Source organism: Macrotis lagotis, chromosome 1, assembly GCF_037893015.1.
Source record: "Macrotis lagotis isolate mMagLag1 chromosome 1, bilby.v1.9.chrom.fasta, whole genome shotgun sequence".
In the NCBI taxonomy this organism is placed as follows: Eukaryota; Metazoa; Chordata; class Mammalia; order Peramelemorphia; family Peramelidae; genus Macrotis; species Macrotis lagotis.
This window is the reverse complement of record NC_133658.1, coordinates 126839084-126858349: the sequence shown is the minus strand read 5'-3', so window position 1 is coordinate 126858349 and position 19266 is coordinate 126839084. Positions and strand designations below refer to the sequence as shown.

The window sequence follows — 19266 nt, the reverse complement described above, 5'->3', positions numbered from 1 at the left end:
TCACAATAATACCAGAAGAAAAAAAAGAATTATTAACATCATTTATGATGATATTTTTCATCATAACAAACAGGAACCTGAAGCCCAGAGATGCTGTCAATAAAGCTAATAAACATTTTAGTCTTCCTCAAGAAGTTAAGTACCTCCTAATTCACCATCTTCTCCTCCTTAAGTCGTGTCCTTCTACTAAATACTCCCTCAAACTGGGAGCCCAGTTATATGATAAAACTGAAACATGAAAAAACTAGATTATCTTCAAAAATATAATATATCCAAACTAATGAAAGACCAAATACAAATCTTACATAATCCAGTCTTAGAAAGGGAAATAGAACTAGGAAAAATCTTGGTCCTGGTGGGTTTTTAGGAGAATTCTATCAAACTTTTTAAAAAGAGTTAATACCAATACTACACAAACTATTTCCAAGAATGGAGAAAACAGTATCCTAAAAAAAGTTGCTTTAATGAAACAGATATAGTCCTACTGTCAATCTTGGGAAAGGATAAAGCACAAGAGAACTAAAGACCAATATTATTAATAATTATCAATTCAAATTTTTTTTAAAAATCTAGCTATAATAGCTCACCCAAAAAATTAACCATTATGACCAAGTTGGATGAATATTAAGGATTCAAGGAAGCTTTAACATAAGGAAAATAAACAATGAAATGAATATTATATATATATGCATATATATGTGTATATATATATATATATATATATATATATATATATATATATATATATATATAAAATGGGAGGGGGCAGTTAAGGTGGTGCAGTGGATAGAGCACCAATGCTGGAGTCAGGAATACCTGAGTTCAAATGTGGCCTCAGACACTTAATAATTACCTAGCTGTGTGATCTTGGGCAAGTCACTTAACCCTATTGCCTTTCAAAAACCAAAAGAAGGGGAGGGGAGAGAGAGAAACGTTAATTGTCTAGCTAACTATTTTACTGGAGTATTTTTTACCTTCCCTTCACATTTACAGGGGATATACTATGTGCTTTTCTACCTCTATTTCTTTGTTCAGTCTGATCTCTATGCCTGAAATATTTTCCTTTTCCCTTGTCCTATGGGTGAATTTCCATTTATCCCTTATAGTCCAACTCAAATGCCACCTCCTCCATGAAACTTTCTTTGATATTCTCTATCAATAATGATCTTTGTAGACAGATTTTACAATACAATATTTGTTACAATTATGAATATATATAATTGCATATATACAATATACATAAAATAATAATAGAAATACAAGACAAATTTGTTTTGCAATTATTGTATAATTCAATAAAATATATATTTCAGTTATTTATAATATAATATACATATTACATTTATGCATTATATACAATAATTACATATATAATATATAATGCAAAATAATATAAATATGACATAATAAAACAAAATTTTTTGCAGTTATCAAATTATTTATCATGCAATATTACATATTATAATTATTTCTTATCCTTCTACTAAACTGTAAGCTCTATGGAATATAGAAAATATAGAAACTTTCCATTTCCTCAAGTATCAAATTATTATGTCTTCCATACTCAATAAGTATCTGCTAAATTAAAGAACAGTTCTCTACTTATAAATTTTTATCTGTAAAATAAAACATCTGATTATAGTAGAGACTGCCCATATTAGTCATCAGGACCACAGAAAGCTAAGATAAGATAAAGAGAATCTATCCTTATGGAGTTTTATTGTAGATTTATCTACACAGTATCATAGAATCACAGCATTGTAAAGTTGGGAAAAAAATCTCAGAGACCATGTAGTCCAACCCTACTTGAACAAAATGCATCCTATAACTGACTATAGTAGTTCACCCAAAAAATTAGTCATTATGACTATCTAACAAGTAGTCCTTTCATTCTTAATTCAAGTTTATTTGAATGGCCACCAGGGAATTATGTGTTATCAACAATTGCCACACAACTCCCTTGTGCTTTTGCTAAGAAAAATCCAAGGAACATCTTAAAAAGAAACTAGCAAAATCACAAGCTGTCCAGGAAAATGATAGTAGAATTAACAGGAATTTTCTAAGCCCAAGTCAGATAAGAATTGGTACAGTAGATAATACTCATTAACTTGAGGATCAAGAGAACCTTGATTTCAAATTCAGACTAAAAATGGACTTCAGGTTTCTATTTGTTATGATGAAAAATATCATCATAAATATGTGATATATTTGTTGTTTTACAAGTGGGGTGTTCAGGATACTTCCTGTACCAGTGAGAAATATAATTTAAATATGATTTATTCCACAATATATCTAAGGCAGAGAAGACCTCAGAGCCCATCTATTTCAACCATACCTGGAGAATGCCTTCTACAATATATAAACAGTAAGCTTTTGCTGGAAATACCTTCAGTGAGAGCTTGCTACTTCCAGAAAACACCTATTCTTTTGGATTGATCTAATTTTTTAAGGTTTAGTTGATATCATCTTTCTCTGAAATGTTCACCCATTACTCTGGTCTGCCCATTAAACCCAAGTAGAACAATTGTAATCTCTCTTCCATTGTGGCAGTCCTTCAAATAGTGGGAGATAACTATTATGACCACCCCAAGTCTTCTCTTACCACCAGTTCCTTCATTCAGTTCCCATATAGCAATGTACTTAAGACTTCATTATCTGGTTGCCCTCACTCTCTCCAGTTTATTATCCTTTCTAAAATGTCATACCCAGAAAAATGGCACTTCATATATCATCTAACCAAAGGTGAGTATAGCAGTCCCTGTTGCAACCTGAGATCACTTTATTCTCTTGGCCAGCTTATCACTGTTGGCTCATAATAAGTTGAAGGCTATTGAAACACCCAGATATTTTTTGGACAAATCTGTCTAACCACACCTCAGTAATTCTGTAACTTTATATTTATCTCTAGAAAATTTTGTCTTATTCAGTTTGTTTCAAGGGCATAATTCCTACCACAATCCTTTTTGCTCCTAACTCTGTCATACAAGCTATTAGGTCTTCCCTCTCAAGTGAATATTTTATAATAATGTCATCTCATCTATGTCTTTTTTCAATTCATTGCCCATAAAAATTGTTTTTTTTTAAATTTATACAACTGTTCAGAAACATATCTCCATAAAGTAAAGTAATCCCACAATAAATACATTAGCCTCCAACAGCTGAAGCAACTGTGCCTTATGTGACTGATTCCTCTGAAACAGAATCTTGAAATCACAACAAACCTCAGAGGAAATAAATCTTTAATGAACTTCTGAAGATGATTAGCTGTAAACTTAAGTCTATCATGTCAGAGTGACTTCCAAGTTTAATTATATTTTACATATATTTTACGGGGTATCCACAAGTAATGTCTACAGAAGGAAAAAAAAAGTTTTCTGTTATAAGCAGATATTACTATAATGCAAAAAATGCATTTCTTCCTAATTTGACTTGAGTGTGGAATATTAATTGATAAAGGGATAAGAAAAATTTATCAACCAACACCAACAAGTATTTATTAATTACTGCTATGTATCAGGCACTAAGGCAACTAGTAGACATCAAAAAAGACAAATGATAATTATGCAAGTTTATATCAAATTTAGCTTAATTATAAAATAAAGCTCAAAGTTTTGAAAATAAAAATGAAGTAGGAATGCTATTGTTAAGAATAAGAATAGTTGGGGCAGCTAGGTGGCGCAGTGGATAAAGCACCGGCCCTGGAGGCAGGAGTACCTAGGTTCAAATGTGGTCTCAGACACTTAATAATTACCTAGCTGTGTGGCCTTGGGCAAGCCACTTAACCCCATTTGCCTTGCAAAAAAACGTAAAAAAAAATAAGAATAGTTGAGAATCTTAAAGAACGCTATTATCTGAGTTATACTGTTCATCATCATAATACCTTATGGGGTATTCTTTCAATTTCTTTCCAGAATAGAGCAACCAAAGAAGGTTTGCTCATGCACATACACATACACAAATTATTTTTCACTAAAATTAATTTTACTGGAAGTAGTGAAAAATGGCACAGAGAATAAAGATGGATTTGGAGATTTGAAGAAGAGATTTTGGACAAATGGTATGAAGTGTGACGGGAATTCTATGGAAAGATGAATAGACAATTTTTCTATGTAGCAGTGATTCAAGGTTACATAGCATGATATTATAGTGAACATGGTCGGTAGCATTTTGAGACTTGTTTCAGTCTTATCTGAAGTTCTGGAGCAGGAAGAAAAAAGGTTGAAGAGAGATCTAAGACTAAAGTACAACATCCTGCTACTCATCCAATAATATACAAATGATTAAACAATAAGAGTTCCAGAAATAAGGAATTTTCATTCTTATCTTTGTGAATATCCAGGGCAAGTATCTGACCAGGATCAAATTCACCATTATCACCACAAAGGGTGGCATTATGGTAGTATAGGAAAGATCTGTGACTTTTGTCATCTTGAGAAATTCCCTTTGTAGGAACTCTCTCCAATACTACATGAAGCAGCTTTCCACTACATCAGAAAGTTTCTTTGGGACTACAAATTCATACTCTATACATGAGGTTGAGGGAAACGTCAGGAGAATAAGAAAAACATGAAAGTTCTGAAAAACATAGAATGCTTCTGTGGTTATTTTTTTGCCTTGCCTGTTGGAACATAAATTTAGTCAATGAATAGTCTTAATCTTAACTAACTGCTTTTCAATGTTGGACTGTTAGATGGCATAGTGGGGAGGGGGGGGAAAGAGAGAGAGAGAGAGAGAGAGAGAGAGAGAGAGAGAGAGAGAGAGAGAGAGAGAGAGAGTGCACTGGACCTGGAATCAGGGAGACTCATCTTCCTAAATTCAAACCTGGTCTCAGTCACTTTCTAGTTGCATGACCCTGAGCAAGTCACTCAACCCTGTTTGCCTCAGTGGAATCTCTGGGTCAAAGGGCATAAATAGGCATTTATCCTTAAGTCAACAAAAAAAAAAGGTTCCATATGCACCGAAACATTTATAGCAGTATTTTTTCATATTCATTAAAAACTAGAATTGATGTATATATTCATCAATTGAGGAATGGTTAAATGAGAATTGGCCTATTGTACTGGATAGAGTGACAGACATGAAATTAGGAAGAACTGGATTAAAATAATGCCTCATACTTAATGTATGTGCCTTGTTTCCCCAACTATAAAATATGGAGTTTAATTTAATGGCCAAGTTGGCCTATTCCAACCCCAAATCTATGATCCTTAAGCATATTATTGAATATATGAATAGCAGAATATTACTGTAGTGTAAGAAATGCTGAATGAAAGGCAGCTAGGTGGCACAGTAGATAGAGCACCAGTCCTTGAGTCAGAGGACCTGAGTTCAAATCCAGAATCAGACATTTAATAATTACCTAACTGTGTGATCTTGGGCAAATCACCTAACCCAAGTGCCTTGCAAAAACTAAAAAAAATGCTGAATACAAAGAAATATGATAAGGACTTATATTATTTATTCAAAGTAAAGTAGAACTAAGAAAATGGTATACACAATAACCACAACAATGTAAATGGAAGGGAAACAGTAATGAAACAATTCAAACTAAAGCTTGATGCCCCAAGAGATGAAAAGACACCTTCCTGCTTCATGGGGGACTAGTTTTGGAACACTAAATATAATGATGGACTTTTTTCTTTTCCTATATTATGGTTAGTTGTGAATTTTTCTCCCTATTAATTTTTGCTATGGGAGTTGACTCTAAGAAATGGGGAGGGAAGAAGTTTGTCTTGGGAAATGTAGGTGATGTAAAAATTAAATATCAACAAAATATTTTAAATGCAAAAAAGAAATGACATTTAAACCCATTTTACAGAATCACAGAATTTCAGAATTAGAAGGAACCTTTTCCTTCTTAATAAAGCAAGTGATGTCTGCCTAGAGATTGGCAATAAAGATGGATTTGGAGATTTGAGGAAGAGGTTAGGTACAAATATTAAGAAGTATAATAGGAGTTCATTCAAAGATGAATAGACAGATTTCTGTGTAACAGTGAGAGTGACAGTTGTAACCAAAGTTACATTGTATGAAATTATAGTGAGACTGGTCATTAGTATTTTGAGACTTGTTCCAATCATATCCGAAGATTCTGAAATAGGAACAAAGAAAGTAGACATGATCTGGGGGTGAGAGAAAAGGAAAGGAGGCCAGAGCTCCAAGGTAGAGGACTGAATGTTTTTGAAAAGGCAGACAATAAGGTCAAGATTGTGAGAGAAGCCACCTAACATATCTCCCTGCCTCCTTTCCTTCTTTCCACTGCCACTACCAGGATAATGTTTCTTCTCTTGTATATGTATAGTCACATCATTCCTCTCTTCAAAAATCTTCACTGCACAAAGTTTATTACCTGATGAGTGAGATTCAATCTCCTTTGCCTGGTATAATAAGGGGACTAGTTGGTCTATAAGAGCTCAGCCCTTAGAGTATATACAGCATATTTTGCCTAGTGATATCAGAGCCTGTTTCCAGACATGCCCTCCATGCCTACTTCAGATCACACAAAATTGTCTCTTAACTGTTTCTTTTGCCATTCATTTTCTGATGAACTGCAACTGAGTGTACATACAAAAGTTTAGCACCAATGAATTTTCTCTTCCCTGATAGCTTTTGAGGAGGAAGAACTTCTATACTTATCTGGTTAGCATTGTCCATGAACCTTTGGCACATCTATTTCTTCTGTCTCTGTTGTATATAGTTTCCTGATCTTAAGTGAATGAATATCAAAGATGGAACAGACCAGTTTACAGTTTTGTAAGCTTTGATAGATCAGAAGAGTTATGGAATGTCCCCTCAAACAATTGGAATCAATAGTAAGAGTAGCTAAGTCTGGAGGGTACTCAGCCCTGAGAAGTAACCTGCTTGACCCAGCTCAGCAGGCCACCTAGCAGTCAATAACCCATGTCCTGTGAACAAGGGAACAACTCATCTATCAGCCATGCCACACTCATCAGGGAATCTAAAAGGACTTCCAGTAAGAAACTTGTTGAGGCAATTAAGCTTTTGCCCACTCTTGTTCACTTGGTGAATATAGTTTGTTCTTGGTTTGGGATACTGTTGTCCTTACTATATCTTCTTAATAAATATACTTCAGTAAATAGCCTCAATAAAATCCAATTGCTGTTAATTGGTTCATTGATATTGATTAAATACTAATTCAATGATTAATAATGAAAGGTATAGATTAGATGACCTTATGAATAATAATAGTATGGGGTGGGGGATACAGTCCTTCAGGGTTACCCTTAGAGCCCCAAAGGAAGATAAGAGTAGCTGAGCTCTTGGGAACTAACTAACTAGTCAAAATGTGAAATGGGAGAATGAGTCAATAGCCTGTGCAGAAAAGCATGTAAGGTTTTCCACAAATTTGTACCCAAAACCTTGTTTCAGCTCTATTACCCTCCACCTCTCTCCCTGTAAATAAAACCACACTACTCTTTCCCTCCCCCTTTCTCATATCACACATAACCTGCACTTTCCCTGATTCCATATCTTTAATCATGTCTTTCCCTATGCCTGGAATGTTCTCCCTCTCGTTTTCCCTCTTCTTGGTGAATGCCTATTTATACTTTAAAACTCAGTTCAATGCTATCATGAAGCTCCCCATTGGTAATGATACCTCACATTTCATGTATCGCTTTATTTTACAACTCTGGTATATTTATTACATGACATTGTATAATACAATTATATGACTAGTAAGTAATATTACCCTTCTTCAATTCCATAAATTCTATGAGGACAGGGACTTTCTCTTATATAAACTTTATCTTTCTCAATGCCTTTTGCTCAAAATAGTTGTCTAATTTTTCTTTAATTAATGAAAAGAAAGAAGTCAGAAGAAGGTGACAGACTGAAAGAATAAGGAGAAATCTAGGGACTAGAGGTGAATAAAAATAAAGATCAGGTTCAGGAGCATGGTAGAAGAAAAAGAAAACATCAAGATGGCAATACAAAGCTAGGAAGATCCCAGAGCTTTTCCTGAAATAACTTTAAATGAAGCCCCCTAAACAGAACTTAAAGCTACAGAACCCACCAAAAAATAGTAAAATGAGTTCCTAACTCAAGATATCATAGAGGAACTTCAGTAAAGTCTGTCTAGGTAAAAGAGGAGTATAGACCAGCATAGATGAGAGAGCTGGAAAGCCAGAGGGAAATTCAGGTTTGGGCTAGTGGTGCAGCAGATCAATAGTGAGAATCCCAAACCCAGCTCTGAAGTCAAAGTTCAAGTTCAGGTTGGACTAGGTTGGACTATTCTAACACAGAAATAAACAGCACCTAAAAGACTATAGACAAGTGGTAATGCAGGGCCCAAACCCCCAGCCCCAAGCACAAAAAGTTTGGGATTGTATCCCCTTTGTCCCAGGAGCAGAGCTCAACTATCAAAATAAGGGGGGGGGGTAGTATTAACCATAAAAATCTACTCTTCTTATAGAGATGATAAAAATTATTAAAGGATTGAGGACCTGAAATATGATATTCCAGAGGACAAAGGAGCTCAGAGAATAACCAAGAATCAATTACCCTGCAAAATTCAGCCTATTCTTTCAGGGGAAAAGATGAATTTTTAATGAAATAGAGGTCTTTCAAACCAAACTGATAAAAAGACCAGAACTGAATAGAAAATATGATCTTCAAATATGAGACTCAAGAGATGTGTGAAAAGGTAAATGGAAAGAAAAAAGTCAATAAGACTAAGAAAAAATTAGTCAACGAGATTAAATGGGAAGATAAAACATGTAACTATTGAAAATTATTTCAGGACAATTGAAAGTAACATAATGAGACAGAGGGTGTGGGTATATATTGATCATGAAGTTATGATTTACTTTAGCCCATGAGGGTTACATTTCTTTTGGGACAGTTGAAGGGAGTATAATTGAACAGAGGGTATGGGTACAAATTGATCATGATGGTGATAATGCTTATGGATCTTGAGACTTGTACTTTTAGCAGGATAGTTGAAAGGAATATACTTTAACAGAGGGTGGGGGGACCAGACAGGTATAAAACAAAGATGTAAAAAAAAGGATTATACTGGGAGAAGATGAAGGCATTAGAGGATAATTAACATGACATGAAGGATCTATTATAGAAGAGGGTATGGAGAATTATTAATCTAAACATATTTGGCTCCAAGAGGGATTGATATATATTTCCAATTCAGTTTAGAAATTTACCCTACAGGGAAGTAGAAAGGATAAGGGGAAAGAATAGTGTGAGGCAGACAGGAATCAGAAGCAAAACAATAGTGAGGAGAGCTAAGGGGAAAGGAGAAAGAAAAGTACGAAGAGGGGGACGCTAGGATGGAACAAATACAAAGTTTTTAAGGATGTTGTTTCTCTCTCTCTCTCTCTCTCTCTCTCTCTCTCTCTCTCTCTCTCTCTCTCTCAAACATTTTTCTCCCCTTAGTTCAAATTCTTCTTTCACAATATACCTAATATGGAAATATGTTAAACACAATTGTACATGTACAACTTATATTATATTGTTCATTGCCATGGGGAGGAGGGAAGAAAGGGAGGGTGGTAGAAAATGTAGAACTCAAAAATTTGCAAAAGGATAAATGTTGAAAATATTTTTTCATGTAATTGGAAAAAAAGAAAAAACATGGAAAGATTTAACATGAACTGATGCAAAGTGAAATGAGCAGCCAGTACATTGGAAAAGCAATTCTGTAAAATAATCTACTGTGAAAAACTTAGCTATTCTCAGCAATACAATGGTCCAAGAAAATTCTGAAAGTCTTATGATGAAAAGTTCTGTCTGAATACAGATACTTTATTTTCTTGGAAACTTTTTAAGACTTACATGGAAATATGCTTTTCATGACCACACATGTAGTTTGACCTGGGTTACTATGTAAAATTACCTGCTTTCTCAATGGGGAAGGGGAGGGAGAGAAAGAATTTGGAACTCAAAAATTGTCAAAATTGTTTTTACATCTAATTTAGAAAAAATACAGTATTAAAGAACAAACAAGCAAAAAAGGAAGGGAAAACATCCTAATCTGAGATGAGTATTTCAGAGTTCCTGGGAGGGGGTGATAAAGGTTTTAGATAATAATAATATCTAAAATGTGACCATCCCTACAAAGTAGAGTAGATATGAACATCCTTGGGGTCCTATAGAAAGTCATTCCTGTCTACATGTAGATTCAATTGTTCAGATCCATCAACCACACTTTCATGAGGACTTTTCCCATATCCAAAAGGAGTGGAGGTAAATTGACATCCAACCAGTTAATATGCAGGCGTTTGTTCCCATTTGTTACATATCTACTTGGGAAATCAGTATTATTGCAGAGGGGAAATGGACCATAATCTACTCAGACTGAAAAGTCTTTTTCTTCATTGGGTATATTTTTTGAATCTGTCAGAGATATTACATCAATATAATTAAAGGGGAAGACCAACTTCATTCCAGATGTACTTGATCTGGAAGCCTAGGACTTTGGCATTTAGAACCCAGCTCTCCCTGCTCAACCATAGACAGATGTCTGAAATAAAACAACCATTCACCAGGCATTTAATTTCACCTTCATCTGCAAGGAGAAAGTGAATCTTCCTGACTGGAGCTAGTGGCCAACATGAACTGGGAAGCATAATAATACTAAATCCAATCTTCTGGTTTCCACAGATGGTCAAACATAAGATGGTTTTTGCAGATTTAAAAATATTCACAACCCAATGTATTAATTAAAAACACTAGCTAGGACCTAGACAGCAAGGATAATTCCTCTCTTTGGGAAAACATATATTTAGCTTCACACATCACATACCTTTTATTGATTTTTCTCTCTCCTTGCCTGCTTGCTCTAAATGCGAAGGATTTGGTTTAAGGCACTAAGCCCCATAAGAGAGACATTAGTAAGAGATAATGGTAACAGTTGTCACTGGCTTACCCACACTCCAGTTGCACCTCAATAGTTTATTTTTAGAATTGGCATCAGCAAGCGAGATTTCAGTGAAGTGTTGTAGGAATAATCAGAAATTATTCAGAGATTCTTTTAAAAAGGGAATAGAGTTGGGCAACTTTTAATTGAAAAAAAGTACATTTCCAAAAAAAGAAACAAAAATTATTCCAAATAATGAGAATGAGGAGAATAATCAGAATCTTTCTCTATCTATACCATAAATATGCTACAACTTTTTCCTTGGACGTGTCACGAAAATTACCTCCATAGTACCGATCATGAGAAAGGTCACAAACCCACTGACCAAAATGAAGTTCAATATAATTTGATGGCTCAGTGACCTCATAAATATGAACACTTTCCACAATTTCAGATCATATCCAGGGGTATGCAGGGGAATGCAGGGGTATCCAACTCAAACTTGCTGGAGAAAGCCAATTGTTAAATTTTCAGTGGGAGCATTTATACTTTGGTAATCAGCAAATGATAAAAATCAGGACTCGATTTATTGTTTTGTTGAATGATTAGATTTAAGAAAGTAATGAATAAAATGTTAATTAGGATTCAATATAAAAGTATGTCATACATACTTTTTTTAAGAGAACCAGTTGTTAAACATCTACCAGCACAACCATGATCACATACTATCTTTGGCTTTTCATATGTTTAACTCTTTTCTATATTTCTCTATAAATCTTTCATAGGGGAGCATTCTAATGAATTGGAAGCTTTCTTCTAGTCTTTTTAATATTAGGGATACAAGTGTAACATTTTAGTTATCTTTCTGTTGTCCCATACCCTTGTTACATGAGTAATCCACTTCCTTTTTTTTCCACTGAATATGGTGACTTTATTGATGGTACACAATAAAGGACTCTAGACTTCTCCCCCCTACTACAGGGGTGCTTTGGGACAAGGATGTTAATGGGGCACAGGATCCCTGGTAGAAGAATGCATGTTAGGGATGTGGGCTCCCCAGTGATGTCACTTTGTTTTTTGGCTGGGGATGAAGATTCATCTATGGCTTCCCATTTTATTCTTTGGAGGCCATGAAGACCATGAGGTCGACTACATGGTTGCTATAACCATACTCGTTGTCATACCATGAAATAAGCTTGACAAAGTGGTCATTGAGGGCAATGCCAGAGCCTGCATCAAAGGTAGAAGAGTGGGTGTCACTGTTAAAGTCACAGGATACAACCTGGTCCTCTGTGTAGCCCAGGATGCCCTTCAAGGGTCCCTCTGATGCTTGCTTCACCACTTTCTTGATGTTATCATATTTGGCAGCTTTCTCCAGGCGGCAGGTCAGATCCACAACAGATATATTGGGAGTGGGAACACAAAAAGCCATGCCTGTGAGCTTTCTATTCAGCTCAGGGATTACCTTGCCTACAGCCTTAGCAGCTCCAGTGGAAGCAGGGATGATGTTTTGGGCAGCACCACACCCATCATGCCACAGCTTGCCAGAGGGACCATCCACAGTCTTCTGGGTAGCAGTAATAGCATGTACTGTGGTCATGAGTCCTTCCACAATACCAAAGTTGTCATGAATGACCTTGGCCAAGGGGGCCAAGCAGTTGGTGGTGCAGGAGGCATTACTGACAATCTTAAGGGAATTATCATATTTCTCATGGTTCACTCCCATCACGAACATTGGGGCATCAGCAGAAGGGGCAGAGATAATGACCTGTTTGGCTCCACCCTTCAAGTGAGCCCCAGGCTTCTCCATGGTGGTAAAGACACCAACATACTCAAGTGAGCCCCAGCCTTCTCCATGGTGGTAAAGACACCAACATACTCAGCTCCAGCATCTCCCCATTTAATATTGGTGGGATCCCACTCCTGAAAGATGGTAATAGCTTTTCTATTGATCACCAGCTTTCCATTCTCAGCTTTGACGATGCCCTTGAACTTGCCATGGGTGGAATCATATTGAAACATATAAACCATGTAGTTGAGGTCAATGAAGGGGTCATTGATGGCCACAACATCTACTCTGCCAGAGATGAGTGCAGCCCTGGTCACCAGACACCCAATGCAGCCAAATCCGTTGACTCCAACCTTCACCATCTTGGCTCAGGAATGCAACTGACCAGAGCAGCAGATCCTTGCAGGGAGCTTGGAGAAGAGCTGAGTAATCCACTTCCTTTTGCAGATCTTTTGTACATAATCCTTAACAGTATGCTGGAATCTATTGATACTTTAATTATTATGCTTCCCATTGTGAATCTGGAAAGGTCAAAGATGCCTGTACTCTATTGCATGGCCTTCATGGACTCTTCTAGTCCCTGGATCTGGGATCCTGCAGTCCTATGGCACTGGGTTCTGGGTGCTAGTCAAAGTCTGAGCAATCTAGTTTCTTAATCCATTTAGTTTTTCCTGTGTAAACCAGTTGATTGCTCTCTTTTGAGTATCGAAAGATGTTACTGAAAAGGCCATAATAGTATTTCTGGATTCAATGAAATTAATACATTTCATGCAGAAACATCTAAGGCAGCTAGATGATGCAGTGAATAGAGCATTAGGTTTAGAGAAAGGAAAACCCAAGTTCAAATTCAATCTCAGACACTTACAAGTTCTGTATCTCAAAGCAATTAATTTAACCATCTGTCTGCCTCAGTTTCTTCAATGATAAAATGTGGATAATAATGGAATTTATCTCCCAGGATTGTGAAGATCAAAAGAAACAATATTTTTAAAGTACTTTGCATATAATAGATACATAATAAGTATTTGTTTCCTTTCCTTCCTTTCCCTTCTGAAGAAAATATCATTTCTAAGAATAGCTTTCTGTCATTGGTCCTTTGGTGAGCATGTGTCTCCCAGTTTAGGAAGCAGCAATCTTGAGCATAGAGCGAAGAGAGAATCAAGCTTGAATCTTGATGCTAACATTTCTTAACCACGCAACCAAGTCATTTTACCTCTCTGAATCTCAGTGTCTTCAATCTACAAAATGAGGATAATATACTGAGGGTTGTTGATGGAAGGAAAAATCCTTGAGAACCATAAAGTGCTATCTATGTAAAAGTGAATTGTGATGTTAACACTCAGAGAAGATTGCTGAACAAATTTGTCTCTATAGTTGCATCTTCTGTAGAATCTGATATGATCTTGACATACAAAAGGTAGACATGCTATCTGAGTAGAGCTCTTAAGACTACTTTGTGAAATGAATAGGTGAAATGAAATTTGGTAATTGGTGAATCATAAACACAGCAGGATCTTAGATTTTCTACATCTCTTAATCAACTGTGAAAACTGAAGTATCACTTAACTCTAATTCATGCATAAGTCAAGACCCACCCCATGATGTCATTGGTCCTCTTTGAAAATGAATGAATAACAACAAAGAATTTTCCTAACAATGAATATTATTAGCAGTACAATTTTGATCACGTGAAGAACACACAAAACTGTTTGACAATAAACTAATTCAGGAGCCATTGGTGCAGTGGAAACTTAAACTTGAAGTCAGGAAAGCAGTTTGAATTTCACATTCTAATCTTGACTAATAGACTAATACAAAGTCAGTCGCACAAATTCTATGAGCCTTAAAAGACCAAAATCTTATTTAGATAAGGATTAGACTTCTGAGATTCTAATATTCTATGAATTCAGCTCCGTAGTTTGTGATTCTGTGAACAGACAATAAACTTGCCTTCGGAAACAAAGGATTACAGGATCACAGATCTAGAACTGTAAGGGCTCATGAAGGCCATCAAGTCCAGATTCCTCTTGCAGATGAAGACTTAAGGCTAAGAACCATTAAGTAACTTGCCAAAAGTCACACAAGTATAAATCACAGAGTATAGATTTGAACTCATGTCTTCTGACTCCTCACTCAATACTCTTTCTGCAGCACCACAATGCATCTCCTATCAAAGACTTGCATTTCCTATCAATATTACCAAAGTTCTTATTGAGTATGAAATGCCAACCTCAGACCTATTGGTAATGAATATTGATGTGGATTGCATTACTTCTTTTTTTTTAATTTTAGAAAGGTTTTATTTATTTTGAGTTTTACAATTTTTCCTGCAATCTTGCCTCCCTCACCCCACCCCCCACAGAAGGCAGTTTGTTAGTCTTTACATCATTCTCATAGTATGCATTGATCTAAGTTGAATGTGATGAGAGAGAAATCATATTCTTAAGGAATAAACATATAGTATGTGATAAAGCAGAACTATGCAATAAGATAACTTTTTAAAATTAAAGGTAATAGTCTTTGGTCTTTCTTCAAACTCCACAATTCTTTCTCAGGATACAGATGGCATTTCTCCATCACAGATATCCCAAGATTGTGCCTGACTATTGCCCTGTTGGTTGATCATCACTCTCATATAGCTCTTAGGATGTACAATGTTCTTCTCGTTCTGCTCATCCCATTCAGCATCAGTTCATGCAAATCCTTCCAGGTTTCCCTGAATTCCTACCCCTCCTGGTTTCTAATAGAACAATAGTGTTCCATCATATACATATACCACAGTTTGTTAAGCCATTCCCCAATTGATAGACATTCTCTCAGTTTCCATTTCTTTGCCACCACAAAGAGAGCTGCTATGACCATTTTTGTACAGGTGATGTTTTTATCCTTTTTCATAATTTCTTTAGGGTATAGACCCAGTAGTAGTATTACTGGGTCAGAGGGTATGCACATTTTTGTTGCCCTTTGGGCATAATCCCAAATTGCTCTCCAGAAAGGTTGGATGAGTTCACAGCTCCATCAACAATGCATTAGTGTCCCAGATTTCACACATTGATCATTATCTTTTCTGGTCATATTGGCCAGTCTGCGAGGTGTGAGGTGGTACCTCAGAGATGTTTTAATTTGCATTTCTCTAATAATTAGTGATTTAGAGCAACTTTTCATATGACTACGGATTGTGGATTGCATTACTTCTAACTATTGACATCCACTTTGCAAAGGAGATGAAAATGATGGATTTCTGGCCTGTTCATAAAGAATAATAAACTTTGATAAATTAATAAATAAAAGCAAGAGTAAGGGAACAATGTGTTTTTCCTTATGTTCATATGAGTTTTTCACAAAAGTGACAAGAAAAGAAAAATATTGTGATAAGTTGAAGAAAAGTTTCCAGCATTCTGCTCATTGTATAATTGTTACACATAAACTCTGTTTTCTGCACAATACAAAGCAAAAAAAAAAAACAAACTTCCTGCTCTCTGGAATGGTGGTGTGAATATATATTTGTATAAAAGAAGAAAGAGAAGACCTGTGATTTTGGAATTCAAAGTATTAAGTTCGAATCCCACTTCTACAGTCATTAGTTGAGTAATTTCAGCAAGTCATTTAACTTCTCAGGACTCATTTCTTCTTACACAAAATGAAGTTGCTGGATTATACTATCACTAAGGTCTAATGATGATAATAAAAACTCACATTTATACAACATTTTAAGATTTACAAAGGGCTTTGCATGTTATTTCATTTGATCATCAGCAATCCTGTGAGGTAGGTGTTAATTTTACAGATGAGGAAACCAAGACTGAAAGTAGTTAAATGACTTAACAACGATTATATTGCTAGGAAGTATATAAAACAAGTTTTGAACTCACTTCTTCCTGGCTCCAAGTCCAGCTCCTTACACTCAGAGCAACCTAGCTGCCTCATGTAGCTATAGCTCTGGTTCTGTGAAAAGTTGAAGGGTTTAGAGTGGTCAATTTTTGCAGGAATGTAAGAGGGGTATTAGGAGTTAGTCCTTCAATAGAATGGTGTATATATGGGGCCCATTCATTATAATTATGAAGCTCAAATGAGATAATATATGTAAAGTATTTTAAAACTTTAAAATGTTACATTAAATGTCAAATTCAATTATTAATTCATAGGTTTGAAAGATTTCAGTGTAATCTATTAGTTTTCAAAACTATTGGAAAAGACATAGATTACAAATTTCTTTCAGGCCATTTGTCTCATTTCCACATAAACTATTTCTTTTTTCCAACTGGAGGGGGTTTTTATGTTTAAAAAGATTCTGATTGACATATTCTAAATCTTTTGTTTTTCTTTAATTCATTTTGGGGTTTTTATGCTTTTGTTTTTTCTAAATAATTTGAAGATAAGAAAATTATTTCCTTTTCTAAGGATCAGGAATTGAGAGAAAGGATGGTATTGTAACTACTTATGGAGGAGTCATTCAGTGACATGGTATCTGCCTGGGACTGCTAATTTTGACTTGTTTTCTTTGCAACTTTCAAAATCAAGCTGAAGCACTTCTACAGTCTCCTCTGCCCACAGCCCTCCAATTTCTAAATCCATCTGCTCATTCTTGACGGATCACCGTGACTTCTCTTAAAAATATTTATAAATAACATGCCAAAAACAATGCCTTGTCAATCTCCAAGCTGGCATTACCATGTGTTTGTTTGGAGAGAGGTGAAGGCAACAAATTTTTTAGGAGACCAAAAATAATTAGGAAGAACCTAATTCTAGCTACTTCCTTATTTAATGTTACTTTAGAGTCCTAGGATCTAAGCAATTCAGCACTCCAGATCTGTTTCCCCATCTGTAAAATGAAGGGGCTGGATTAAATAACCTCTATGGCTCACAATCTGCTCCCAGAGACTTGAAATTAATCCCTCTATGACTGTATTGATAGCAATGATAACAGGACACCAAAAGCAGATAACTAAACTTTATAAATTACTTCATCTGTACTTGGAATTCTGTTTAGTAAGGAGTAGAATTTATAAAGCTTCTTGTTCAGTTTGGTTTAACCAATTAAAAATACTCACCAATATAAAGAGTAGAAATATAATAATATCAACCAGATCCCCATTTTTATCTGATTCAGGGTAACCAAGAAAAACATGTTAGTCCCAGGAAAATGGCTCTACTGAAAAATAGCCCAACAACTAGATGGTTTGCCAGCAGAATTTAGGAACAAATATAACCAAATAGCCAGATGAACTAGATGATTTTATTCAGAAGCAAAGATACTAGTCTCTTATAACAATATAATCTTGAGGAGCTCAGATTAGAAAGAACACGGGAGTTGGTGGAATTTATTTCTTCCCAAGTCTATCTACATGACCTTTCTTATCTCAATGAAAATACTTTATCAGATTAATCTGATAATTAATGAATGGCAACAAAAACTTTTTTTTGCAGGAACCATTCTGATTGTTGGTTATGATTTCTTTTTGTTGTGGTAAAAATTAGAAAAATCAATGAGACTGACAATTCCCCACCCCTGGGGGGGGGGTTCTAAATCACCTCCCCTTCCATGGAAACTAAGAGTTTTATCAGCAAAATGAGTAAAATTTCATTAGAGCTAAGGTACTAGATAGATGCCTGAATTCTGATATATGGGTAACAGGAAAATTATGTACAAACAAAGGTTTGGAAAATTGATTCTCACATTTATATTCATCTTAAATTATGGGAAACACTTTTAATCTCCATATCAGATTTAACCTTTTGGAAGAGAAAAAGGGAAGGTTTTGGAAAGGGGTTGATGGAATATGGCTAATTCCTTTATTTTTTTCCAATTTTTAAAACATTTTTATTATAAATTTTGAATTCCAAATTCTCTCCCTCTTTCCCTCCTCTCCTTCTTCCTAAGATGGTAAGCAAAAAAACACTTCCATAAGAAGACTCAAATAAAAGGGGAAAATGAAAGGAAGTGAAAAATAGCATTTTTCATTCTGTATTCAATCAATATCGGTTCTTTCTCTGAAAGCAGATAGTTATATTTCATCATTAGTCCTTTGGGATTGTCTTGGATCATTGTATTGCTGAGAATAGCTAAGTCATTTATAGTTCTTCATCAAAAAATATTGCTGTTACAACATTCTTCTGGTTCAATATAGATAATTCTTGATTAAGCCTATAATCATACTTGGAAAACATGCTTAGGAGCCAGCTAAAAAAATTACCCTCCCCTTCTGTTTTTATTTTAGATGACTCATAACTATTGGGGAAAGGAAGAAGCTACATATTGATCTGATCTGATTTTAATTGAAGTTTTCAAAAGTAATCTTTTAACTGGGGAGTATTAGAGACAGAGGCTAAGAGAGACTGGGTAATAGAGGCCAGACACTAAGTTAGGAGAGGCTGGGAATCAGGAGCCAATAAGGGAGCCAGAAGTCATCCATGTACTAGAAAGGACAAGAAATTCAAAATGTAATAGGATTTATAATACAAACAAACTCTGGAAATCCAATTCAACCCTCTCATTTAATAAAAAGGAAAACTGAGACCACCATTCCCAGCAGAAACAATGACTTGGCAGTTACTGGTTGGAGTATGACTTGGTTAGAGTGTTGAACCTTGTTAGGAAAATTTGAGTTCAAAGCCTGCCTCAGATTCCTACTAGTTGTAAGAC

General features: G+C 35.4%; 1 protein-coding gene and 1 long non-coding RNA gene across 2 annotated transcripts in view; both read right to left on the bottom strand.

Annotated features, from left to right (window-relative positions):
- Nucleotides 1–10843, bottom strand: part of LOC141514177 (uncharacterized) — a 100645-nt gene extending 89802 nt beyond the window's left edge. The window contains exon 1 of the long non-coding RNA XR_012475963.1: nt 10781–10843. This is a non-coding gene — a long non-coding RNA (uncharacterized LOC141514177). The remainder of the gene's footprint in view (nt 1–10780) is intronic.
- A 1091-nt stretch (nt 10844–11934) lies between these two features.
- On the bottom strand, nt 11935–12985 carry LOC141514165 (glyceraldehyde-3-phosphate dehydrogenase-like). Its single transcript, XM_074224718.1, has 2 exons — nt 12706–12985; nt 11935–12670 (listed from the first exon to the last, which is right to left on the bottom strand). Exons 1-2 carry the CDS (start codon nt 12983–12985, stop codon nt 11949–11951), a joined length of 1002 nt encoding a protein of 333 aa, XP_074080819.1. The 3' UTR covers nt 11935–11948.
- Between the last annotated feature and the right edge of the window lie 6281 nt (nt 12986–19266).